At 32.2% G+C, this 24,917-nt stretch overlaps 1 protein-coding gene across 1 annotated transcript in view; it reads left to right on the top strand.

Annotated features, from left to right (window-relative positions):
• The window catches only part of mas (trypsin-like serine protease domain-containing protein masquerade), a 123,957-nt gene that overhangs the window by 63,667 nt on the left and 35,373 nt on the right, over positions 1 to 24,917 (top strand). Inside the window, exons 2-3 of the mRNA XM_081736100.1 lie at positions 6,253 to 6,527; positions 24,845 to 24,902. Of these exons, the coding sequence (XP_081592226.1) occupies positions 6,253 to 6,527; positions 24,845 to 24,902 (333 nt within the window). The remainder of the gene's footprint in view (positions 1 to 6,252; positions 6,528 to 24,844; positions 24,903 to 24,917) is intronic.

The following is a 24,917-nucleotide window of genomic DNA, read 5'->3' as shown; positions in this document are numbered from 1 at the left end:
TTACTAAAATCGGAAGTGATAAATATTTACCGTTACCTGTTCTACTAATATCAATATTTGACCACTGAGCAAAATCGGTAATAGATATCGGGAAACATGTTTTCGGAATAGATTCAGTGACTAAATATTAGGTTCTGTTTCCTCAGTTAACTTTCTATTCAAACCGAAAATGGCAGAAATAACCTATTTTCGGTTTCAACCTTTATCGTTATAGAAAGAGCGAGTTTTTTTTTTTTTTTTTCAACAACGCATTTTCGGTTACAGCTGTCATTATCCCTCTCTTGCAGACGGAAGTTATACATGTATTTCAGTTCAATATTGAATTTGCACAGTTTGGACGTCTAGTGTAGTTTCACAGTTGTAAAATGAAAGTCACATGTTTTCCTTATAGTATGTGTACCGCAATAGTTTATGTAACTATCCATCAGTTCTTAAGTTAAGAATTAGCTTTCGTGAGTCATAATTTTTGGGTTACGACCAGTATACAATGTGTTAATTCTTCGATTTCATTATACATAGATTTTTAGTACAAATTATTTCAGGTGCTGTAATATTGTTTGCAAAAATAAAATGAAATCTTTAAGTTTTAGTCCCACGATTAGGCAAGTTAGACTAAAGTAGATGGTGATGATGAGACATAAGTGAAATGGTGGAATGAAGAAAGTGGGAGGAAACGGGAGAACCCCGAGAAGACACACGAACCCGGTGTTTGTCCACCACAAAGTACACACGGTGCGAGCTGGGATCGAACCACGGACCCCATACACCGGAGGTGAATGCTCTACCACTGATCCACCGCCCCCAACATTGTTTATATGTGGAAATGATAAGTTCTGTATAGGGTTCTTTAGGAGACAAGAGTTCAGGCTGTCACATAACCTGTTCAGCAGAGATTACCGTAATAAATACTTTGAATTTGTACTTTAAAATTATTGTTTATCCAGTAAAGTTATCGTACTTCTTGTTTCCAATCTCAATATCGAGTATTATTCTATTACTATAATAATAATAATAATAATAATAATAATAATAATAATAATAATAATAATAATAATAATAATATATTTATTTATTTATTTATTTATTTTTAGTGACATGAACAGCCAGATAGCAAAAATACAGCACTTAGTCATAGAACTAAGGGTTATAACACACATCTTATATTCCTTTTAATATTAACAATACATTTGTTTCGACGATAGGAGGTCATTGTCTATCTTATAATATATACATAATTTTATGACTTGTATCTTGTCTGGATAAACATAATTACTTCATTCTTCATTAAAATAGCTAGTCAATTATCTTAAAATTGTCCGTAAAACAAGGATACCCTCAAACATACAAATATACTATAAAAATATACATACCTATTAAAATCTATACGTCTGTTCAATAAATACAATTATCCCGATAATATATTAAAAGAACTTGTCAGTTTTCTTAAGATTATAGAATTTTTATTCATGGGAACCACTTCCGATGCTTTTCTAAGATTATATGTTGGTACCCTTATACCTATATTATGTAGGCAGTATTCACTACTATATCTATTATCTAAAATTTTCTGAATAAAGTTTTTCTCTATCATTTTTCTTCTTACATGTAACTCTTGCAACCCCCAGTATTCGTTCCAGTAATCATAACTATGAGAGTAGTAATCTTTTTTCTTATTTCTACACAATAGCCTAATGAAACATTTTTGAACTGATTCAATTTTGCTACATAATGTTGTGGATATATTATTCCATGTAATTGCACCAACTTCTAATCTGGGTCTTACAAGTACCTTAAATAGATAGACATATGTATTTGCATTTTTAAACTCAGGCCACTGTCTAAATATAAACCCTATAGTCTTTCGTGTTCTATTTACTATGTCATTAATATGATAATTGAATTTCATATTCATGTCAAATGTTATGCCTAAATCTTTAATCTTTTCAACTTTAACAATAATAATAATAATATAATGATAATAATAATAATAATAATAATAATAATAATAATAATAATAATAATAATAATAATAATATAATAATAATAATATCAGGAAATAATAGACAATATGTCCAATTACAATTTCCAGTGTACAAAGTTGCATCAAGTTATAAACAAACATGATATAAAAATATATATTAAATGACAAATCAAGGAAGATAAAATATTAATTAGACGTGCAAATAATATAAAACAAGAGAAACAAATACCCTTAATCTCTCATAAAGTATAGATAAGGTTGCTTCTGGGTTCTGAACTACATCAAAGTCCTCAAGAAATACGTCAACAACATTAGCCACATCCCACATCATTGCCAGTTAATAAATATCAATATATAGGAACATCTTTTAGGCAAGTGGGAGTCTTAAATTCTTCAACAGGTTTGCTATGTTAGATAGAATGCAATAATTTAAAATACATAATAGTTCTTCTTCGTGACAATTTCAGAATGCCCAATGACAATCTTACATTTTGTACTTTTTTTTAAAAAAAGTAAACCTCTTAAATTGCCAATGTAACTGTGACAAAAATAAGTTTGGGATCATTTCTAAACTATTTAACGCATAATTAGTATTTCTATTCCAGATACTAGATCAATATTCCAAATGAGTTTTTATATTGGCATAATAGAGAATTAGACAAGTTTTCTCACAATTAAAATCTCTTGACATCCATTTCATAGTACCAAAATTCCTACGAGGTTTTGAGACAATATTATTTATAAGCTTATTAAAGAGAGGTTTGTTATCAAAGACAATATCTAAATCTCTAATGAAATTTACATTTAACCAATGTATTTTCAGCAACATAAGTAAAGTAAATTGGATTAGTCTTGTTCGTAAACATCGTATTAAATGTTTTATTGTAACTTAATAGTAATGTATTAATTTCGGGGCAATACAAAACATTGTTAATATTATTTTAAATTACAAAGCAGTCATCCAAATTCTCAACAGATTTATAAATTTTTAAGCATTAAAATTTTACAATTCAAGCTGTCGCTAATATCATTGATAAACATGAGAAATAAAAGCGGACCCAAACTGGAGCTCTGAGGAATACCGGAATAAGTATTGTATATCAAAAACAACCCTTATATGTTGTATCTAACAACAAATTTCTACACGCCAAATAAGATAACAATGATAATAATGTTCCAAGGATTACCACTAGTTTTCAAGAAAGATATATTTACTAATAAATCAAGTTAAGTATCGTGAAAGTTGAATTGTGTAAATCTCTATGGTTCTATTCTTTCTTCTTATAAATCTGGTCACCCTATAATTGGAAATATAAATTCTCAATTTTTTTTGTTTATTTTTCTTCTATCATGATTCTTCATAGTAATTCTGTCCTTTTGTGCTTTTAATTTACTTAATTACTATTTTGATTTTCTTTCGCTTCACCTGTATTATTCATCTTTCTGTGGGGTTGACTTTATATTTGGAAGAAATTTATTACGTGTTTTTTTTTTTTATTTTTCACGCAATGAATAGTATTCTCGATTTTTAAGTATCTCCAGAATTATTAATTTTGTATATTACTACGATTTGTTAAGTTACCGTATATTTTCCTATTACTGTACATCGTATGGGAATTAATATTATCGTATGATTCGATCATTATCGTATATGTTGACAGCGCTGCTGTTGCGTCTTGAAAAAGTGTTGTGGAAGTGATATGCCTTCTCGAAAAGGTGTTGACAGAGGTCATATCTCGTTCTGGAAAGATTATTTGTTTCTATAGGAAGATCTCTGTTTTGTCTCATCCTGTGGGTATTCTTGGTTGTTTAGTTATTAACCGAATACAACTAAATACAACCATACATAGATTTTTTTTTTGTATAAGTGAGAAATAATTGAATATGATTTGGCCATAAATATAGCGATTTTAATGAAAACTCCAACAGATATTATAGTGTGCACTGTTGATAAATTTGGCTTTATTTAACTCAAAATTCTCATTAATAGTTTTCAGTGTTCTTCACCTATGTCTTCATTAAAATCTAAAAGGATTAACCAATAGTGTAAAAGGTGAAGTAAAATAGTATTTAAAAAAATGATGGTAATTATTTTCTTTTGATTGTCCAATGCTTTCAATGAAACTGTATAAATTTATTATTTTTGATTGCAACAAAGCGCTGTATATTGCTGTTTGTTTAGAGAAAATTATATAAAGAGAGTTACGTACGAGTAAGAAGTTTTAAGAATTTTCAATATTAATCCTAACTCGTATCAATGGTCCAGAGCACTGGAGATTGTATGTTTTAAATGTTTTCTATTAATTTTACCTGTTATCGGCCAAGAACGCACACTTCATCCAGTAATACAAGGATTTGTCAAAATAATTTGATAGTATTAGGATGATGGGATTAGCATTCAAAATATTATAATTTAAATACCCTTAAGAAAGTCGCGAGTAAGAACTAGCGGGATATTGTACTATCCTTCACTGTGTGTAAACGCTGGGTGTGGCATATTACTAGACAGCAGTCGAAGGCCCATTGTCCTAGTCGAAGGTCTTTTAGTTCAATTCGCCACGAGAGCAGATTATTCAGCTCTTTTACACACGCTGTGAAATCATATTTCTCTTGATCAAAATTGGTCTTACTGATCTATAAATGGGAATACTCTTGTTTTGAGCTTCCTATATCCGTTTTACTGGCTCTCCTTACCGCTTGTTTCTCAATTTGCTGCTTCCTTGGAATCTCCAATGAATACGAACACTATTCTGATTTTTTCGCTTCGAACTTTTAATATGTTTTAATTCTTTTGTTCATAATTATGTGACAGTAGATCTGATTGAATATTTTGTTTAAGCAGCTTCCTCTGAGTTGTTTTAGTACACACTGACTTTTGTAACTCCAGATGGAGTCAGTAGCACGTTTCGATATTATTATTATTATTAATAATAATTCCCCTTTAATACTTTTCTACCTTTGTCATCTTTGACACATCTTTCTTTAGCTTTCGTTTTCTTGTTTTTCTACTGTGTTTCATATATGACCCTTTCCCATTACAGAGGGTAGTAGGCTTTCATCTATGTATATAAAAGTGATTCGACTCAGGATAGGCTACATGTAGTACTTTACCATGCACGTTTTAATTCTTCCAGCATAGTTAAACTGTGCTACGAACTTGAATTTGCTGTTGGATGCTTTACTGTGAATGCCATAGTGCGACGATACCCAACGCGACTTCCCCTGGATTGTGCATCACCACATCCGAAACGGACCCCCAGTGAAGCTGACGCCACCAGTGTTGCGCGAAATTAAAACGTTGATGACGTTGGAGAATCCACCGACATAGGTCGGACACCAGGTTCCGTGTGTCTCAACCAACCATCGGTCATACGATTGACAGAAAGCTATGTCTCAAGGAGGCTCATAAGGAGCCAAGCGCTGAAAGCGCCAAGCCAGGATTCAAGCGCTGAAAGCCACCCATATTGTGCAACGAAAAACCAATTAGAGAAAGATGTAGGAGCGCCACCTGGCGGATCATCGGCAGAAGTTTGTACTTATCCTTAAGGAGTCGTAAAAAGGTTCGAGAAATTACGTAGGGACGTGTCAATGCAAAAGGATAAACCAATTTGAGTACGCCGAAAGTTATTCATGCGTTTTCATGGTTATGGTTGGACTTTGTTACAGGAAAAAAATAAAGTCACCATCTTGTTGCCAACAATACGAAAATCAATGCAACATATGCAAAATATGTTTTGAGGATATTTACAACAAAATCCCCACACTGAATGGAGCAAACGCCAACCAAATAGAACTGTATCAGGGCAAGGTGTCCGGCCACACAGCCAAATCATTGCTAACATCATTCCAGTGAAAGGTCTAGATGCCAGTCCAATAGATCGGACTTCTCCGGCTTCTTGAAAGCATCCCAACAGGAGTGAAATAACATGCACCTTATACACCTTCAAAGAAGTCTTTTCCAGTGGAAGCTGTGCTGTAGACAATTGTCAAGAATCTGGTCGTTATTTAGAATGTAAAATACTATTGTAAAAAGCTGAACTGCTGTCGGCTGTCATAAATGCGTGAACTCTTCAAAGTCGTTTAAACTTATTTTATGCTGGTCCACAATGTAATATAAATTGGTAATCATTGATTTCTGGCTTAGAACGAAATCTCAAAATGATTTCATTAATTTAGTCATATGCAACTGGACTTAAACAACTAACTTACAATACTTAAGAACACAAATGAATATTTTAAAAATAACTCCTTGTCGTCTCCTTTCTTTTCAGGTCTCTTGGACACAATCACGACAACAGCCGACAGCAAAGAATGCCCCGGAGTGTGCGTCCATGCGCTGGCGACGCTTATCTGTTACAGAGTTCTTGAAGACATTCCGTGTCCTTCCTCCACAATGAGATGCTGCGTCGAACCACCTCCCCCTCCTCCAGGTAATGCCTCTCTAGAGTGGAAAGAAAGACCAGGACCAGGGCCACCAGCGACGGCGTTGGCCATTAAGCAGACAACCACCACTCCCCCACCAATTACCACACGAAGACCTCACTTGGTAAGTTTTATTATTTGTTTTTAATATATGTTCATGTGGGAACATTATGTTTCACTCCGATTCTTAAACTAGCTTTAAAATTTATATTTTTTTTCATGTGTGGTGAGTACTGCAGTTACTTAAAATTGCTATTTTATTATATTAAATTTAGAATTTTAGGCGATGGGTTGTAACCCTCTATAGCCCCTCTGAATGTTTACTTAGTGACTGTCATATGTTCAGAGTATTTTGCTTCTGGTATTTTAATTATTGTAGTTTTGTTGTATAATGTTAACCATGCTTCATTAATACTTTGTCATACTTTTCCTATAATCTTTAAATATAGATTTAGAGAAGTGGAAGATAGAGACAATATGAACTAAATGTTTTATGATTTAGTTTGTATGGACCCCACTATAGCAGAAATTTTGAAAAACTGAGGAAATCATAAAATTTGCAATGGTTTTATATAAAGTTTGAAATTCTATAACCCGCTAGAGTGAGGATGTCCACCACGATTTGGAATTGCAGGGGTATATTTTTAGTCAATTGACCAATTACTATTTTACTTCATATTATACTTTCTGTAATAAATTACACGTATTATAATTTGCGAAGTATTATCATGACAATTTCTAAATCATATGAGTCTCTACATGCGAAATTCTGGTTTCAGTTACCGATGGACCACGATGCTGTATGTTTAGTATTGAATCATCATTGTAGGACTATAAAATACACTACTTGAACATTAACAATTCAACTTTCTACAAAATTATACGTATATAAAGTAATTGCGTAACAATGTTCTGTTTTGTGTCGTCCATCAATTGTAGCTACTTTTACCCTGCCCTCATTTTTTCTACGATTCCTTATCAAATAAATATTTATGTCTTGTAAAGTAACTCACAGTTATTATTATTATTATTATTATTATTATTATTATTATTATTATTATTATTATTATTATTATTATTATTATTATTATTATTATTATTATTATTATTAAATCTAAACAAAGCGAACTCTCTCCTAAACTTTTTACTTTACAATAAATAAATAATTAAATAAAAATAAAAATAAAACTATTGTGTATTACTTTATTAAGGAATTTATTCTATTCGCTTTCCTTTAAAGCATGAGTTGCTCAAATATCCTACTAATTGTTTTCCATACAGTCCACTGGGCTAGAGCAGACGTGCATTTAGCAATCAGTTATACATTTGTGCACCCATCTGTTCCCGCAAAACAGAACTCAAATTTAACCCAAGGAAGTTTTTAGAACATCTTTCGTAACAACTCAGACTCCAACATCAAGGTTTGAAGTCTGTTGTCTGTAACCCTCCGTGGAGAAGGTTGCAAACGCCAGACTACAAGCATAAGATACTAACCTCTCAGTTGAAACGGAACAGATGATTACCGAAAACTAAAAGGTATGTAGCCTTACTGAAAAAAAATCCAAGACTAAAACTAAAGCTCGACAAAGGAAATTGTGATAAAGATTGCGCAACAAAAATAAACAAACAAAAGTACGAAAGAATCGGCATCTGAAATTTTGAATTGGATCAGTTGTATCTATCACCAGTTACACACACACACACACACACACACACAATAATAATAATAATAATAATAATAATAATAATAATAATAATAATAATAATAATAATAATAATAATAATAATAATAATAATAATAAAAATAAAAATTGTCTATGCACCCAATGAAATTTAACTGCACCTACTATTATATGTAAACAATGAAGTCATGTTACCCCTCTTTTATGCTTCACACATATTACACAGACATCTTAAATAAAATAAATAGAATAAAAAATTCAAAGATAAAAGTTACGTTTAATTACTTTAAAAGAAAAAAATGATTAAACGTGTGCCAATTTATTGGAATATTTTTTTAAGAATGTATGCTATACAAACCTTACAATTCTGAGGAAAAAGAGTGAAGTTTTTATAATCATTGTTGGTAGAAGTTCAAGAAAATTTGAATGCTAGTTACTATCCGACAAGTATCTAACAATTTTAGTTACAAGATAAAATGGCCAATCATAAGAAAATAAATTTTACAAGAATTTTCGAAAATTAAATTTTTAACATTTGTTAAGATGACTTCTTGTTTCGATTTTCCCACAAAAAATAGCACAAAAACGATGGAAAATGATAAAAACACACCCAAAAATAGTATAATAACCTAATATTAATGGAAAATACACAAAAATAAGATAATAATACATCCACACGTAAATGATATGACAAACTGAAAACAATATTCTAAAACTAATAAAAATATAATTTGTCAAAGATGTCGACAAAATAATAATAATAATTTACACAACATATTCGTTCATTTTAAACAAACTATCTTCTTAAGGCAGATATTATACAGGGTGTTCCAAGGCTCGTAATACATTAGTCAAAAATTTCCCAGCCATTAGTGGCAAAGCTATGTAAGGAAAACTCTTCTTCAGAAATAAACTATTCTTGATTTTCCCTAGAGACAAGTTATTCCATAGACTATAATAGAGCTATTCATTTGATATAAATAAAACATTCATTGATAAAATATGAACAAATCGTTGGAGTGTTTTCGATAAAATTAGGACGTTCAATTTCCTTTCTCTAGTAAACTATCTGTTGTGGGGCAGAAAATGGGATAGTTGTTGTAGCAATCCGAGTTCTAATATAAAAGAGGAAGAAGCATTAGTTTTTTGTTGTTGATTTTTAAATAATTGAATGTTGTATATGGCCTTGTTGTGGTAGAATGTCTTTAGTATTTCATTGTTCTTGTGACGATAATCTCTGGGAAGAAAATAAATAAGTTAGTTATGGTTTGAAATGCATATGGGATTAACTGCTGTATATCGTCGGACCAATTTTAGGAAATTTACATGGGTAAATAGGAGAATTTATTTTGGTTTGTGAGGAAGAGTGAGTGAAAGTCAGTTGAAGGAAAAAGTTGAAGTAAAGAAAGTGGTTGTTGTTGCTGGTCGCTTTTGATGTTGTAAGCGGCATTGTATGTGGAGGCGAAAGGAACTATTTGACGTAGAGGTACGGGGGTGTTACGATTTAATGACGGGAAAGGCAGTCTGGAAATTCGCGCGTGTATGTCAACGTTGTGACATATTGTGTTTGAGTTTTATCGAATTATACAAAAATAACGAGCGTCAATTATTGAAATTGTATAAAATGCACGGTCTACTGAGCAGGTGAGCACTTTGTCGTAGGTGGAAACGAATTAAAACTACAGAAAAGAATAGGTATGCATTTTCAGTGTGGAAAAAGGGTACATGCATTGAATGTAAGTGACAGAAAGCTGCTACGAAGGGTATTTCAGGAATATGGTGACTTAACCTAATCTAAACTAATTTAGTGCATTTTTTTGTTCTTTTGTTTTCGTGTGGTCCGGTGATACAGCAGAAATGCCCACAACTGTACATAAATATGCTGAAACATGTGGCTTATGACTGCTATAAACTTGCGCTTAGCTGGTTGTGTATAATTTCGCTCCTAATGTGTTGCAAAGATGTCAACCACTTTAAGTTTTTAATCATTTGATGTGGATTTTGAGAACACTCAGGTATATTAGGAAATGTTTGATCGTTTCAGGGTAGCTTCCCAATATTCGCAACGAAAAGAAAGTAGTAAAATGTTTATCTGCTATTGGTACGAAATTTGCCATGGTCTTCACTTCCATCTTCTAAATCATTTGAAGATCTAAAGAGATTATGCAAAGAAAACTAATGAAATAGGCGAACGCGATAAGTTCCATTGACTGAAGCAAAACAAACATTAGTCGGTCATGCAATTTGTTTTACTTCTACAAGAACAAACATGGTTTTATAATTTTGAACAAAATTTGGACCACCCCTGTAGAGACCAGTTAGTTTTAGGCATCAACAGTGAAATTGTCAGACACCAATTAATATCGTGAAAGAACTCACTTTCAAGAAACAGTAGAGATTGCGGTAACTGTTTAACAAACGGATGCACAAATGTCATTGTTCCAAGATAACAGTTTCCAATAAAAATATACGGACATAGATTTAACTGAACATTCCAAGAAATTGACTACATCATACTATTCACAAAGCAGAAGACAATATCATCCTCATCTAAATTGAGGACTCAAAATATAATAATAATAATAATAATAATAATAATAATAATAATAATAATAATAATAATAATAATAATAATAATAATAAGGTCACACTCCCAGGATGCTCCTTATCACAGTCCAGTGTTTTTCGCAAAAATCTAGTAAAGGGCGAAAGATGTGCTGGATAACAAGGTTTCTTTAACTTTGTGAACACCATCGTTTCGACCCACATTTCCGACTTTAAGCTATTTTTTCCTTCCTGATCTAAACATTTCCCTCACTTTTACGAATATATATAGTTTCTTTTTCTTTTCTTTTTCTTACAACATTCTACATTTCCTATGTCTGTATATATAACTTTTATTAACATTAATAATAAATTTATTAACCAACTTATTAGACACTATATTATCTAGAACTTCCGAAATGGAGCATTATATAGAGAAGAAGAAGAAGGAGAAGGGAAAATGTGAAATGAGAGCTTTAAGTTTTACGTCCCACGGTTATGCCGGCTAGGCTAAAGGAGAAATGAATGAAATGGTGGAATGAAGAAAGTGGGAGGAAACAGGGAGAATCCCGAGAAAACCCCCGCACACGGATAGAAGAAGAAGTGAGTAATACTGATTGATCGTAACTAGTTACTAGAGCACGCGAATGACGTATATTTCACACATGGGATGGTGGAAGGTTTGTCAATATTTTGTTCTAACAGTATGTAAAGGAAGTAAACGTGAAGAGGACACAAGTAGAAACCACGCTAATCAGGATGACGGAAACATTGTAACGATGGTAGCAAAGTAGAGGAAATGAATAGATTTAAGTATTTAAATGGAGTAATATTAATAAGAATGAAAAATGAAATGAAATCTTTAAGATTTACGTCCCATGGTTATGTCGCCTAGGCTAAAGGAGACGCTGATGATGAGAAATGAATGAAATGGTGGAATGAAGAAAGTGGAAGGAAACGGGAGAACCCCGAGGAAACCAATGCACACGGTGTATGTCCACCACAAAGTTCACTTGGTGGGAGCATGGTTTGAAACCGGGACCCCATGCACTAGAGATGAACGTTCTACCACTGAACCAACGCGGGCCCTTAATAAGAATGAAGTTAACGAAGAAACTTAAAAGAAGAATAATGGCGATATAACACTTAATACTACATGACAACACATTCTTTTTGGCTCGACTAACACTAAGATGGTAAAAACTGAAAATCTACCTCTAAGAGCATATTACCTGTAATACTCTATGAATGCGAGAATTGATCGTTAATACAAGATGAACACAAACTAAGTGTTCAGAAAGTTTCTCTTCTAAGACAATGAGACAAACAAACAAGTGAATAGAGAAAATCACAATACTTAACACCGAACTACATAGTATACATACATAGCTACACATAGTCGGATGTAGCTCTAGTTGTTAGATTAAAACATATTGTTCATATGAGAAACTCGGACTGGTGTAGGGAACTCTAGTTGGACTTTAATAGTCCTTAAGTAAGCTTAGAAGAATATCCAAAACATGTCTCTTTGAGTAGGATTTCTAAAATAAAAAAGGACACTTTTATCCTTCATCACTAAAATGTTCCACGATTTCCTACTCGTGTTTTGAAGTTTATTTACAGTAACTCTATCACAGCATATATAACTTATTTTTAGAGAATGACAAAAATAATATAAAGAGAAATTTGTATGTAGTTGTGACTCACAGAAAGAGAGTAGGTCACATACTTTGTAGCAAACTTCCTATACTTTGTAGCAAACAAGCATACTGCTTCAGATTCATCATACTATTTGTTCATAAAGTTGTACATTGAAAATTCTGCTTTCACTGTATTAATATTGAGTCTATTTCTAGTACCTGTACACAGAAATTTTATTTTCTCGAATTCAGCTCTGCAGTCGAGTAAGGGGAGAAAAAAGTGAGAGGTTATCTTGTAATTCTAATTGTAATTTTGTTTTGCATACAATTGAGATTATTCCCGGGTAAGCATACAGTTGTCAGATTATAAAACAAAAGATATAAATGGATAAAAAGAATTTTTCCGTTTAATAGACATGACTGTATATATACAGGGTGTTTCAAAACAACACCGACAATGTTTGGGAGGTGATTCCTGACACCAAGATAAGACGAAAAGTATAGACCAACTTGGTGCACAAATGCTTCCTTTCGGAGTTATAGGTTGCCGAAAACATGAAAAAGTGAATTTAAAGGCCCGTAGCTCCAAAACTATGGGAATTACCGTAGTCGGTCCAAGACTTCACTTAGGAACTAATAGTTGTTCTATCCAAAAATACATGTTTCAGAATTCTGAGGTACTCCACAACCATTGTTATAGAGGCAGTTTTGCTACGGGCATATAATTTGAAGTACTCACCAACTACCTCTATAAAATTTGTTACGAAAATACCGCAGGATTCTGAAACATGGATATTTGGATAGGGCACAAACTAGTTCCTCAACGAACTCTTGACCCGGCTGCGATAGGTCTTATGGTATTGGAGCTATTGACCTTTAACATTCATTTTTTCATGTTTTCGGCAGCCTATAACTCCGAAAGGAAGCATTTGTGTACCCAGATTGGTCTATAGTTTTTATCTTATCTTGATGTCAGGAATCACCTCCCAAACGTTGTCGGTGTTGTTTTGAAACACCTTATATATATATATATATATATATATATATATATATATATATATATATATATATATATATATATATATATATATTCATATGTATTGGTAATAGTCCAATATACCTGGCATAATTTTAAGCCAAACCCAGACATAATTGTTGAATTTCTGAAATTTTGCATAAGAACATGAATCCCTTAAAGTAAATGTAACAACATATTGAAAATCCTTCCCTATCTCACGCTTGCTTCATCTAATATGGCGGTCGATCCAACAGGGCTGCCGCCACACTTATGAATCAGTATAATTTTATGTTTTTTCTATCATGTTGCACTTACAGCAAAAGTATGTCTTAGCAACTAGAATCGCTCATGAATATCACAGTTATAATTCCAATGTAATCCACGAATACATTTACGTGAGAACAAACATATATTACTTATTAGTTTACCTCCCCTCCAGTGTTACTGCGGATAATATATTATTAATCTCTTTCCCTGACTGTGTTTCATTCCTCTTTGTCTCCGACATTAAATACAACTGAATAGCACAAATATAATTTCATGGTTCTGCGGTCAATAGTTTCGGAGATTGGCGGGGAAAAAAAGCAACTTCCAGTACCATCTTAAGAGTTTAATTTGGAAAATCTCGTCTAATCTGCAGCCTAGAATGCAAGGATGATACTTATACAAATTTTCAGGGTTCAACTGCAAAAAATAATTAAAGACACCCATATTCATCGTTAGGATTTATATTTCTGAAAACCCTTTCTTTCACTTAGGATGCATGGGGAATATTTATATGGAATTTCATGGTTCTATGTCTTGTCTAGTATCCAAGCTGGAAGCATTTGAAATGTGGTGTTGGCGCAGAATGCTGCGCATATCATGGACTGAAAGGAAAAGGAATGAAGACGTACTAAAGGAAGCTAATGAAGGACGACAGATCATGAAGGTAATAGGAAAAAGAAGAAACAGCATGTTTGGCCATTTTATTCAGCACTCGGATTGGATCACTGTGCTGCCAGAGGGAAAGACAGAAGGAAAGCCAGGAAGAGGAAGACCAAGGATAAAATATCTAGAAGTAGTTACGAAGAAGAGACCTTATTGTTACGTGTATCCATTTTGTTGTAGGTGCTGCAGTAGGTAGTTTGGCATACTTTTGAACTGGGGAGGGGAAGAATATTTTACTTAAATTTCGTGCTTTCTTGCTATATTTTCTGTATTCTTTGATGGTTTAGGTTAGATTAGGTCAGTTTAGGTTAGTTTAAGTTAGTTTATTTTAGTTAGGTTAGGATTATTGGATTTGGGGGCCAGAATCCTTTGCTTAAAATTCGTACTTTCTTCGTATATTTTCTGTTTTTGATGGTTTAGGCTAGGTTAGGTTAGATTAGGTTAGGTTCTGTTACATTATGTTAGTACTTAGTAATTACCCGGATTATTATTATTATTATTATTATTATTATTATTATTATTATTATTATTATTATTATTATTATTATTATTATTATTATTATTATTATTATTAAGTATTCTGCCTATTGGGAGGACCTGGGACTAATGAGGTTTTCATTTTTCTTCTTCTTAATTTTCAGTTGGGTCTTGAAATGTTTCTTCCATATTTCTCGATTGTCAGCTTCCTCTTTTAACTTCCAATATTTTGTTCTATTTTTTTAAGTCATCGATCAGTTGTGTTCTTCTCCCTATTCCTCGCTTTCCTTCCATCTTTCCTTCTATGGTGGTATGAAGGAGATAATTTCTTCGCAAGATGTGTCCAATCCAATTTGCCTTGCTAAGAAAGATGCTGGATAGAAACGTCCTCTTCTTTCCTATCCGTTTTAAAACATCTTCGTTTGCTACTCTTTATGTTCATTTTATCTTCTCCATCTTCCTCCAACACCACATTTCGAAGCTTTCTAAATATTTCCTCTTTAACTTCCATAATGTCAAAGTCTCTGAACTATAAAGTCCAATGCCCGTTCCAACTCATTTCTTCTGTAAACATGGTGCTTTTTTTTTTTTACCTGATTTTGGACCCCCAGTTCTAAAATTATATCGATAGTTTTAACAAAATTTTGCATAAAGTGTCAGGCTTATTAGATAGGCCTAACTACACATAAATATTCTCATATATAATAAATTATATATCCATACCGCAAACAAATCATTATCAAAATATACAACTAGACACGTACTTTAATACCGAATCCGATTTTCACTAAAAATGACATCGATATAAACACATACATAAAATTTAGGTAATATTAACGAAAAACTTAATATAATCCTACAAAAAGTCATATAAACCAAGGTTCGTATATACACTACCTAATAAAGCACAGTGAATACAATTTTTTCTTCTTTCAATCTGTTTTCATATTCCCATGAGCCAGTACCTACTCACGCACTTAACACATCTTCCTAATCTCCCATTGAAAGTAAAGGGGTTAGTAAGATAAATAACGAAGAGTAATGCCGTTTCTGTCCGTGTTCGTTCTCAGGACAGCGGGCTGACATCAACAATAAAGTTTATACATTTGGGAAAAAAAGAAAGAAAGAAAGAAATGATGAAAAGCTGAAGAGTAACGCCTTTGGCGTAGCTACTTCTATCCATTCTCAGATCAGCTCACGCGCACGTAAACAATATAGTTTATGCACTTAAACAAAAACAATTTGCTGAGCAAAACAATATATTCACATAAAAAAAACTACATACGGGTTACAGTTTCGCCAACACTTCGGCTTCATCAGACACTCTGAGATAAACGAGAAATGTATAGTCTTATATACAAACAAGAGCTGAGACATCTTGCTTCTGATTGGTCCCTAGCAGCAGCCAATCCCCTTCAAGTATTCTGATTTGTATATTCCTATACCGAGGCTTTCTATCTGTTGTCAATAACACACACAAAAATGACGATCTTAGCACAACTAATCTAAACTAACAATTAATTAACATAAATAATTAAATAATTATATAAATATATACAATACACATAAATAAATATATATAAATAAACAGATAAACATACAATTACGTATACACTTAAAATAACGACATATACACATATATACACATATACATATACAACTACATATATCTATATATAAATATACAATTACACACACACACACACACACACACACACACACACACATATATATATATATATATATATATATATATATATATATATATATAGATAGATAGATAGATAGATAGATAGATAGATAGATAGATAGATAGATAGATAGATAACTAATATTGACTAATAAATACATAAACACGTGTAAGGCAATCAATATATATATATATACAACAACCATAATAGATATGTGTATTCAAATCTTATGCTTTAAGCTTTTTTAATAATCTATTCCACTGTTGGTCGATGATCAGTCCTCCTGAATTCCAGTTTATTGCTTTATTACCCTCCATTTCTATAAATCGTGCCTCCTTCCATTTCCTAACTATGCTTCTTTCTTCTTGGCCTAGAATTTTTACTTCATTCCAATTAACTGAATGTCCCGTGTCCTTTACATATTTGTAGACCGCATTTATGTCCCTCTCCAACTTAACATCATCCTTATGTTGTTTTATACGCTCTCGTAGTCTCTTTCCAGTTTTCCCAATATAACACATATTACACTCGCTGCCCTGAATTGTATAAATCACTCCTTTTTTCTCCATCATTATCCCTTGCTCTTCTTCTCTCTTCTTCCTTCTTATTTCCCTTATTACTTACAGTAGCCACTTGCTCCCTTTTCTGTAAGTTGAGATGCTCCCCATCTTCTTAAGCATTCTTTTAATGATTTCTATTTCTTCTCCCAAACTTTCTATCCCCCACCACATTTTTGTTCTTTCTTCTATTGTGAAGGCTATGTTTCCAAGTCTAAGAAGGAACAACATTGTTAAAGTAATCACTGAATTGATGAAGGATAGGAAGTTCAATGGTTGGAGGGGAGAAGGTCTGAAGGAGGCTCTGAAGACTATATAGGATAACAGTTACTGTGTTGTAGGTGATAAGTTAGTGAAAATCAAGGAAGGACTAAGCATAGGTTCCAGGTTGAGTCCAGTGCTAGCAGAAATTACTATGAACGACTGGGAGAAGAAAGTAAAGATGAAAGGAAGTGACAAATTAGTGTTTTTCGCTAGATATATTGACGATTGCTTGGGGATTTGGAAAGGAACTATAAGGCAATTGGAAAAGTTTGTAAAAGAAATTGAGGATACAGAGAAAGGCATACAACTGGAGCTAGAGGTAGAAGAGGAAGAGGCTATAGTTTTCCTGGATATGAGAATAAGGAGGAAACAAGGAGTGATATACACAGAATGGTATCAAAAAAGTTGCGCGTCCGGAAACTATTACCACGCCAGAAGTGATGTAGATCGCTCGACCAAGAGGAATTTCATCATTAACATGATGAATAGAATTATGCAAATAAGCAGTGAAAGAGACAAGGCGGAACAGACTATGCAGTCATTCCATAAGCAGCTTGAGAATAATGGATACGATAGAAAGAGGCTAAAATACAAAAGGAGACGGTAGAACAAAAACGAAGTAACAGAAGAAAGAAGCCAAGAAGGAGAGCAAAGTGAAGGAGGAATAGAAGAAAGAAGAAAAATGTGATGGGGGATAGAAAGTTTGGGAGAAGAAATAGAAATCATTAAAAGAATGCTTAAGAAAATGGGGGCATCTCAACTTACAGAAAAGGGAGCAAGAGGCTACTGGAAGTAATAAGGGAAAAAAGAAGGAAGAAGAGAGAAGAAGAGCAAGGGGTAATGATGGAGAAAAAATGAGTGATTTATAAAATTCAGTGCAGCGAATGCGATATGTGTTATATTGTGGAAACTGAAAAGAGACTAAGAGAACGTATAAAACAACATAAGAATGATGTTAAGTTGGAGAGGGACAAAAATGCGGTCTACAAACACGTAAGGGACACGGGACATTCAGTTAATTGGAATGAAGTAAAAATTCTAGGCCAAGAAGAAAGAAGCATAGTTAGGAAATGGAAGGAGGCACGATTTATAGAAATGGAGGGTAATAAAGCAATGAACTGGAACTCAGGACTTATCATCGACCAACAGTGGAATAGATGGTTAAAAAAGCTTAAAGTATAAGATTTGAATACACATATCTATTATGGTGTTTTATATATATTGATTACCTTACACGTGTTTATATATTTATTAGTCAATATTAGTTATCTATCTATCTATCTATCTATCTATCTATCTATCTATCTATCTATCTATCTATCTATCTATCTATATCTATCTATCTATCTATATATATATATATATATATATATATATATATATATATATATATATATATATATATATATATATATATATGCGTGTGTGTGTGTGTGTATCTAATTGTATATTTATTTATTATATAGATAAATAAGATATAAATATATGTAATTGTGTATGTGTATATGTGTACATATGTGTATCTATCGTTATTTTAAGTGTATGCGTAATTGTATGTTTATTTATATATATTTATTTATGTGTATTGTATATATTTATATAATTATTTAATTATTTATGTTAATTAATTGTTAGTTTAGATTAGTTGTGCTAAGATTGTCATTCTTGTGTGTGTTATTGACAACAGATAGAAAACTTCGGTATAGGAATATACAAATCAGAATACTTGAAGGGGATTGGCTGCTGCTAGGAGCCAATCAGAAGCAAGATGTCTCAGCTCTTGTTTCTATATAAGACTGTACATTTCTCGTTTATCTCAGAGTATCTGATGAAGCCGAAGTGTTATTTGGCGAAACTGTAACATGTATGTAGTTTTTTATGTGAATATATTGTTTTGCTCAGCAAATAGTTTGTTTATATTTAAGATTATGCAGTTTGAATGTGAACTAAACCTATTAGTGAACTAAATAAACTTCGGCGTTGTCTTTGTCAATTTCTGGACCAGTTGACATGCTCTTTGTTGCTTAACTTATGTTTAAATATAAGTAGGAAAGAGCGATGCCTTCGGCGTTGCCATCCATGTCCATTCTCAAGCTAGTTGATATGAACGGGAAGAATAAGTTTTATGCGATTTAAAAATAAAGAAATGGGTGAAGTAAAAAAAAGTGAATGGCAACGCCTTTGAAATTGTCACCCCTATCAATTCCCAGGCCAGCTGACACTGATTACTGCCATTTTGGATATTTTATTTTTCACCCCTTTCCATCTTCATGCCGGTAGGGAATGTATATGGTGTTAAGCGCCATCAGGAGTAATCACTATTCTTTTTAGCGACGACATAAACTATGGATTGGACACTATTAAGGCTATCGGTCATTTTCGATTAGTTTCATACACTTTTCACACTACTCTTCATCCCCACCCGATGGAAGTTGCACTTTGACATAAACGGCATTAAACATTTCACTACTCACCTACCACTTTAAACAAAAGAAATGAAAGTTAAGATTGTACTGACAGTGAGTTGTTATTTAAAGGTATGGTATTATTCACTTAAAATTTTACATCATTCAAAGATTAAATGAATATCGACAAATAGCAAATTTCCAACTATTCAATGTATAACCATTTTTCAACGATTGTTTCTAAAATACTACCTTCTTGTATTAGTAATTCCATCAATTTATGTTGCGAAATTGAAATGCTAAGAAGCCTACAAAAATATACATTTTACATTTTCACAAGTCATTTTTACATATATATATATATATATATATATATATATATATATATATATATATATATATATATATATATATATATATATATATATATGGATAGAAAAATGTAGTTTTAGTAGAGTAAAGTTATGCCATAATAGCAGGATGAAAAAAAAATATTTCACTTGGAATTAGACTTGAATCCAGAGGCGAAGATTTGTTTGCAAGACAAAATATATTATATGTATTTCGAGGTAGTTAGAAAAATTACATAAAGTCAGGACCGGTTCTAGACATTTCTTAAGTGTAAGCAAACAATATTTCGGCGCCCCCACCGATAATAGAAGAGTAAAAAGTTGTAATGAACAAAACTTCATCATATAATTGTTACAATTGCAAATTTCTTCATTATCTTTAGTCTCCCTATAAATATTAACGAAAAATGGGGAAATTATAACTAATTGACTGTGGATGAATACTGAACAAGGTTCCAATTTTAATACTTAATAGCATTTTTATTAAATAAGCACAAGACACAACTAATAGTAAGATATATATATACCTAAGATGTATTTTGACAAGTACAATTGAAACATAAAAGTAGAAACAGAATAAAACTCATGAGCTTCACTTTTAACAGTGATACAGGTTTCATTTCGACAAACAAGAGCTCTTATGCTTCATTAAAAACATATTCACCTAGTATTTTCTAGTGATACGATTGTGGTAATTAGCATAATTTCTCGCTTTCTTCGTTACTAAAATGTTCATGTTATAAGACCCTTTTCTAGCTTTCGATTTGGCATAATCTCATTATTTCATCCGTATCCATTTCATTGAGTATGTCATTTTCAATGGTGATCAAAGCTAGTCCATTTAATCGTTCCTGAGATATAGTTGATCTCAAGCAACTCTTTATTAATTTTAGCTGAACTTGTTTAATACACAACAAATGACAAAAGTATGTGCCTTAATCGATATTTAATTTGCCTTCGATCAAGTGGCGGAACTTCAAAATCAGGTCCTCAACGCAAAAGTTCTTTTCAGAGCCCCTTAGGTCGACAAAACAATTCAGTCCTTTCATGTCGCTTTCCAACATAGACGTTCGAAATCAGGCAATGAGTGAACACAACATAAACACAAGCAGTGGCTCTTTTTTAAGATTTCTCTTTTGGGTCCGATGACCAAAGTCACGTACAAAATGCAAAATTGTTCGCAGTAGCCTACAAAACTCAACTAATTTTGTGTATTTGCTCCCTGAAATTAAAATATCGCTCCATCTAAATTTAATACGAGAGAATGGATTGATAATGATGGTTACACTGTTATAATACAACGAGCATAGGTATACGCTGCAGTGATCGACGGTGAGATTTCTTAAAAAAAAAAAAAATGTGTTACTTATATTCCTAATGACCGTTCAATTACATTTTGTACTTCGATTACAGTTACCCTTTCGAGTTATATACGCATATACTGCGTGAAAACTAATTGTATTCAAACATTTTGAAATGCATTAAATTTAACTCAGACCTGTAACCGAAGAGGCCCTATGAATTCCACTTTAATTTAACAATTAAATTACTGCAATGAAGTAAAATAAATTTTTAGTTTCAAAAGTTTGTCGACTTGCAAACACTTCGTTAATAGTAACTGGTATTGACAACTCCCTCACCTCAACATTAGTATGATAGCCACTTTCGAAATTTTGTCCAGAAATCGATAGATTTTTTTTAGAGCTTTCGCTTGCCTCTCATCTTCTTTCAAGCCTCGTAACTTTCTTTTCCGATAGAAAGCTCATCTTTTTTTTTAATTGTTGGCCATTATTATTACAGAGTACTATTTAAACATGAAAAACAAAATACTATTGAAAAGTGAAAACACACATCATTATTTTTAAAAAACGGAACGAAAACGATTATGATGACAAATGGACTAATAGACATTAACAAAGTAAGCATTAAGCAGTGTACAGAGATTGTGAGTCACTGATATTAGAAACTTACCGGTAAGTTAAAATTTCCCTCAGAAATGATCAAAAACTCCATTTGTACAGCCTGTCTTTTCTTAATATTCGCCCCCTCCCTGGACCAATGGACAACAAAAGCCTAGTCGTTTGAACTTCGATAATGTGCATTTCATTTACGCTTCATTTCATTTATGTGCATTTCCTTTCTCAACCCTTAACTGTGTTCATTGAACCGAAGCACCATGCGAGGACACTGTTTATGACAAGGTCCCCCTTGAAGACATTTCTTTCTACTGTGATAATGCCACCCAATCCATAAGCAACACGTGCAGTTAACTTCATTCTGTTTGTTGATCCATTCCCATTTCAAAGACATATATGGCAATGATATTCTCTAGCGAGATAGCGGAAGAATTGTTGGGAGAAGAATTAAGACTCTGTTATATTTGTATTTTGAGCATATGGTGGGATTGCAAAAAGAATGCAGCTCTCTTTAGTCGTAGTGCCATAGTACTTTATATAACATACATTATAAACCAAATTTCCCTACATTTTATCTCATAATCGTAAAATCTCCCTTTTCCTCTTTAAAAAATCTTTCGTAAATCTCCCTCCGCCACGGGAAATTTTCCTCAAACTAGCATCACTTGTAAGTGCTGCATTGACGCCATTGATGTACGACTCCATTTTAATTGTAATGGGGTATTTTACATCCAATCGCGCAAAGTATCGACTTTATTGTCCTTTTGATGCATTTTATCTGCATCTCAGTCTGTGCAATATTTATTTGAAGGTATTTGGAAAATTTGTCATCATAACATTTTCTGTACTAAATATTCACATTTAAAACACAAAATTCATTTTCCAGTTTGGCGTCCTCTTCAACTGGCGCCTCCTGCAAACGCGTAGTTCGCAGGATTCGAGATCCGGCTCTGCATAAAGTACAACTTCGTTGATTAGATTTGCTTTTGTAATTGGTCTTCTCTTCAGCCTGATCTGATACTCAATTTGATTTAAGTATTGTTTAAATTCCCACTCTCTTAATTTGATAGTGCTAACAGTAAATAATGTTTATATTCTAATAATCTGAAACACACTATTTCTCTTCTTTATTTATAATGCAAACTCAAGATGGATCTGAATATACTTAATATCTTTTCGAGCTCAATTACCAAAATACTGCGCTATTAATTACATTTGTAATACAGTTTGGTTATTCACAGACAGAACAGAGACAAAAGAAATTCTGAAAATTACATCACAAAATGGAATATTATATGCAGAATTTTGATGCTGAATAGAACGAGAAACAAAAGAGAAAATAAATAACAGTACCTCGAAATAATCTTAAAGTATTAATTGGTTTCGGACATTCTTTGTGTTTAAAAAAACGACGTATACAAAGGCGAAACCAGATTAATTTATACCCTCCCGCTAATAAAAGATTGAATTACAATAAATTTGTTCTATATATATGTATATTTATTTCTATGAATGTGATTAGCTTTGTATTTTATTATTATTGTTGTTTATTTCCTTGGAAAATACTCATGGATTTTTAAAAGTACTTTTAGTTCCGAAACGTATGCTTAACAAAGTACTTTTGGGTAGTCAAAGAAAGTGGAAGAATAATATATGGATCTTACGGAAGTAGCAGCAGCAATTAAATTTTCTTAGATGCTATGGCTGAAAATTAGTTAAATGAATTGGCGTGCTTTTGTTTCCGCAATAATAAACCATTATGTTTCTTGCGAGTCTACTGTTGTGTACTTTACTCGTAAAGTAGACGTTAAATGCATCGATGCGTCAAAGGTCTTTGACTCTATTATTGATTATAAATTACTTCTTACTATATCGTCATATATCAGACGATTTGAAAACTACTTATCAAATAGAACTTTTAAGGTAAAAACTGACAATTTTACATTTAGTCAAGGTCAAATATGGAAAGAAATATCTCAAAGACCCCCGCTTGCGCTTATTTTCTCTTTATTTAACAATGACTTACCCGAAAAAAATCATGCATACAAAAATACTATTACACAGAACCTTTTAGAAAAGTTAATAATATACAATAATTACATGTTACATGTTACAGATTTAGCTGCAGTAAATTACTGAAGTAAGAATAACTTGAAATTAACTGTGAAAAAACTAAATAAGTGACATTCACTATTAAAATTCAATGTTTTGTCACCAAATACAAATTCATGATATAACAATAAAGATAACATATTAAAGATTTAAGTATTATATTGGCATATGACAGAGAACTGAAATTCACTTGTCATATAAATGTTACGCTGCAGGGAACGAGGAAAACAGGTATTTTATTGATTTGATTTAGAAATTTAGAAATTGTATAGACTGAATTTAGAAATGGTAATTCTTATATAGACTTATGGTATAAGACACCTGTTGAATTTGAATTTGTCTGACTCTGTCATTTATACACTTAATCTAATACTTTGTCTCTATCATTTATACATATATCTAATACACTTATAAACAATCTAGGAGTGGCACAGAAATATTTTATTAGACTATCATATTATGAAATACAAAAGAGGATTATTATTTCTATAACTATGAATTTTAGGTATTATTGGATACTTCAAACCTGATTTAAAAGAAAGAAATTCGTTGATAAATAATTTACTTAAATGATATTGACCGATAAATATTGTAAAGAGTATTGTTTTTTTTTAATTATGTGTTAAGAATACTGTATTGTAGTGTAAGGAATCGATCGATATTAGTTGTATTAAATTCGAAATGTGAAATACAAAGAAATGTTACAAAATCTTATAATTTAAATTAGAAAATATGTTTGTTTTAAAAAAATCTAACTACTTACAAAGCCTTCGTCACATATTTAAACTATTTGTTTTAATGTTATATCGATTAATTATTTCTGAAACTTTGATACTTTATTGTTTTGTGTTTCAGACTGATCCTCCTCCGTCGAAGCAGGAAGTAGCCGCAGCTACACAAGAAAAAGAGACATGTGAGTTCGAATACA

The sequence above is a fragment of the Thermobia domestica genome, chromosome 13 (genome assembly GCF_964235325.1).
Source record: "Thermobia domestica chromosome 13, izTheDome1.hap1.1, whole genome shotgun sequence".
Classification (NCBI taxonomy): domain Eukaryota; kingdom Metazoa; phylum Arthropoda; class Insecta; order Zygentoma; family Lepismatidae; genus Thermobia; species Thermobia domestica.
The sequence above is the reverse complement of the archived record's forward strand: the minus strand, read 5'-3'. Positions and strand labels throughout refer to the sequence as shown.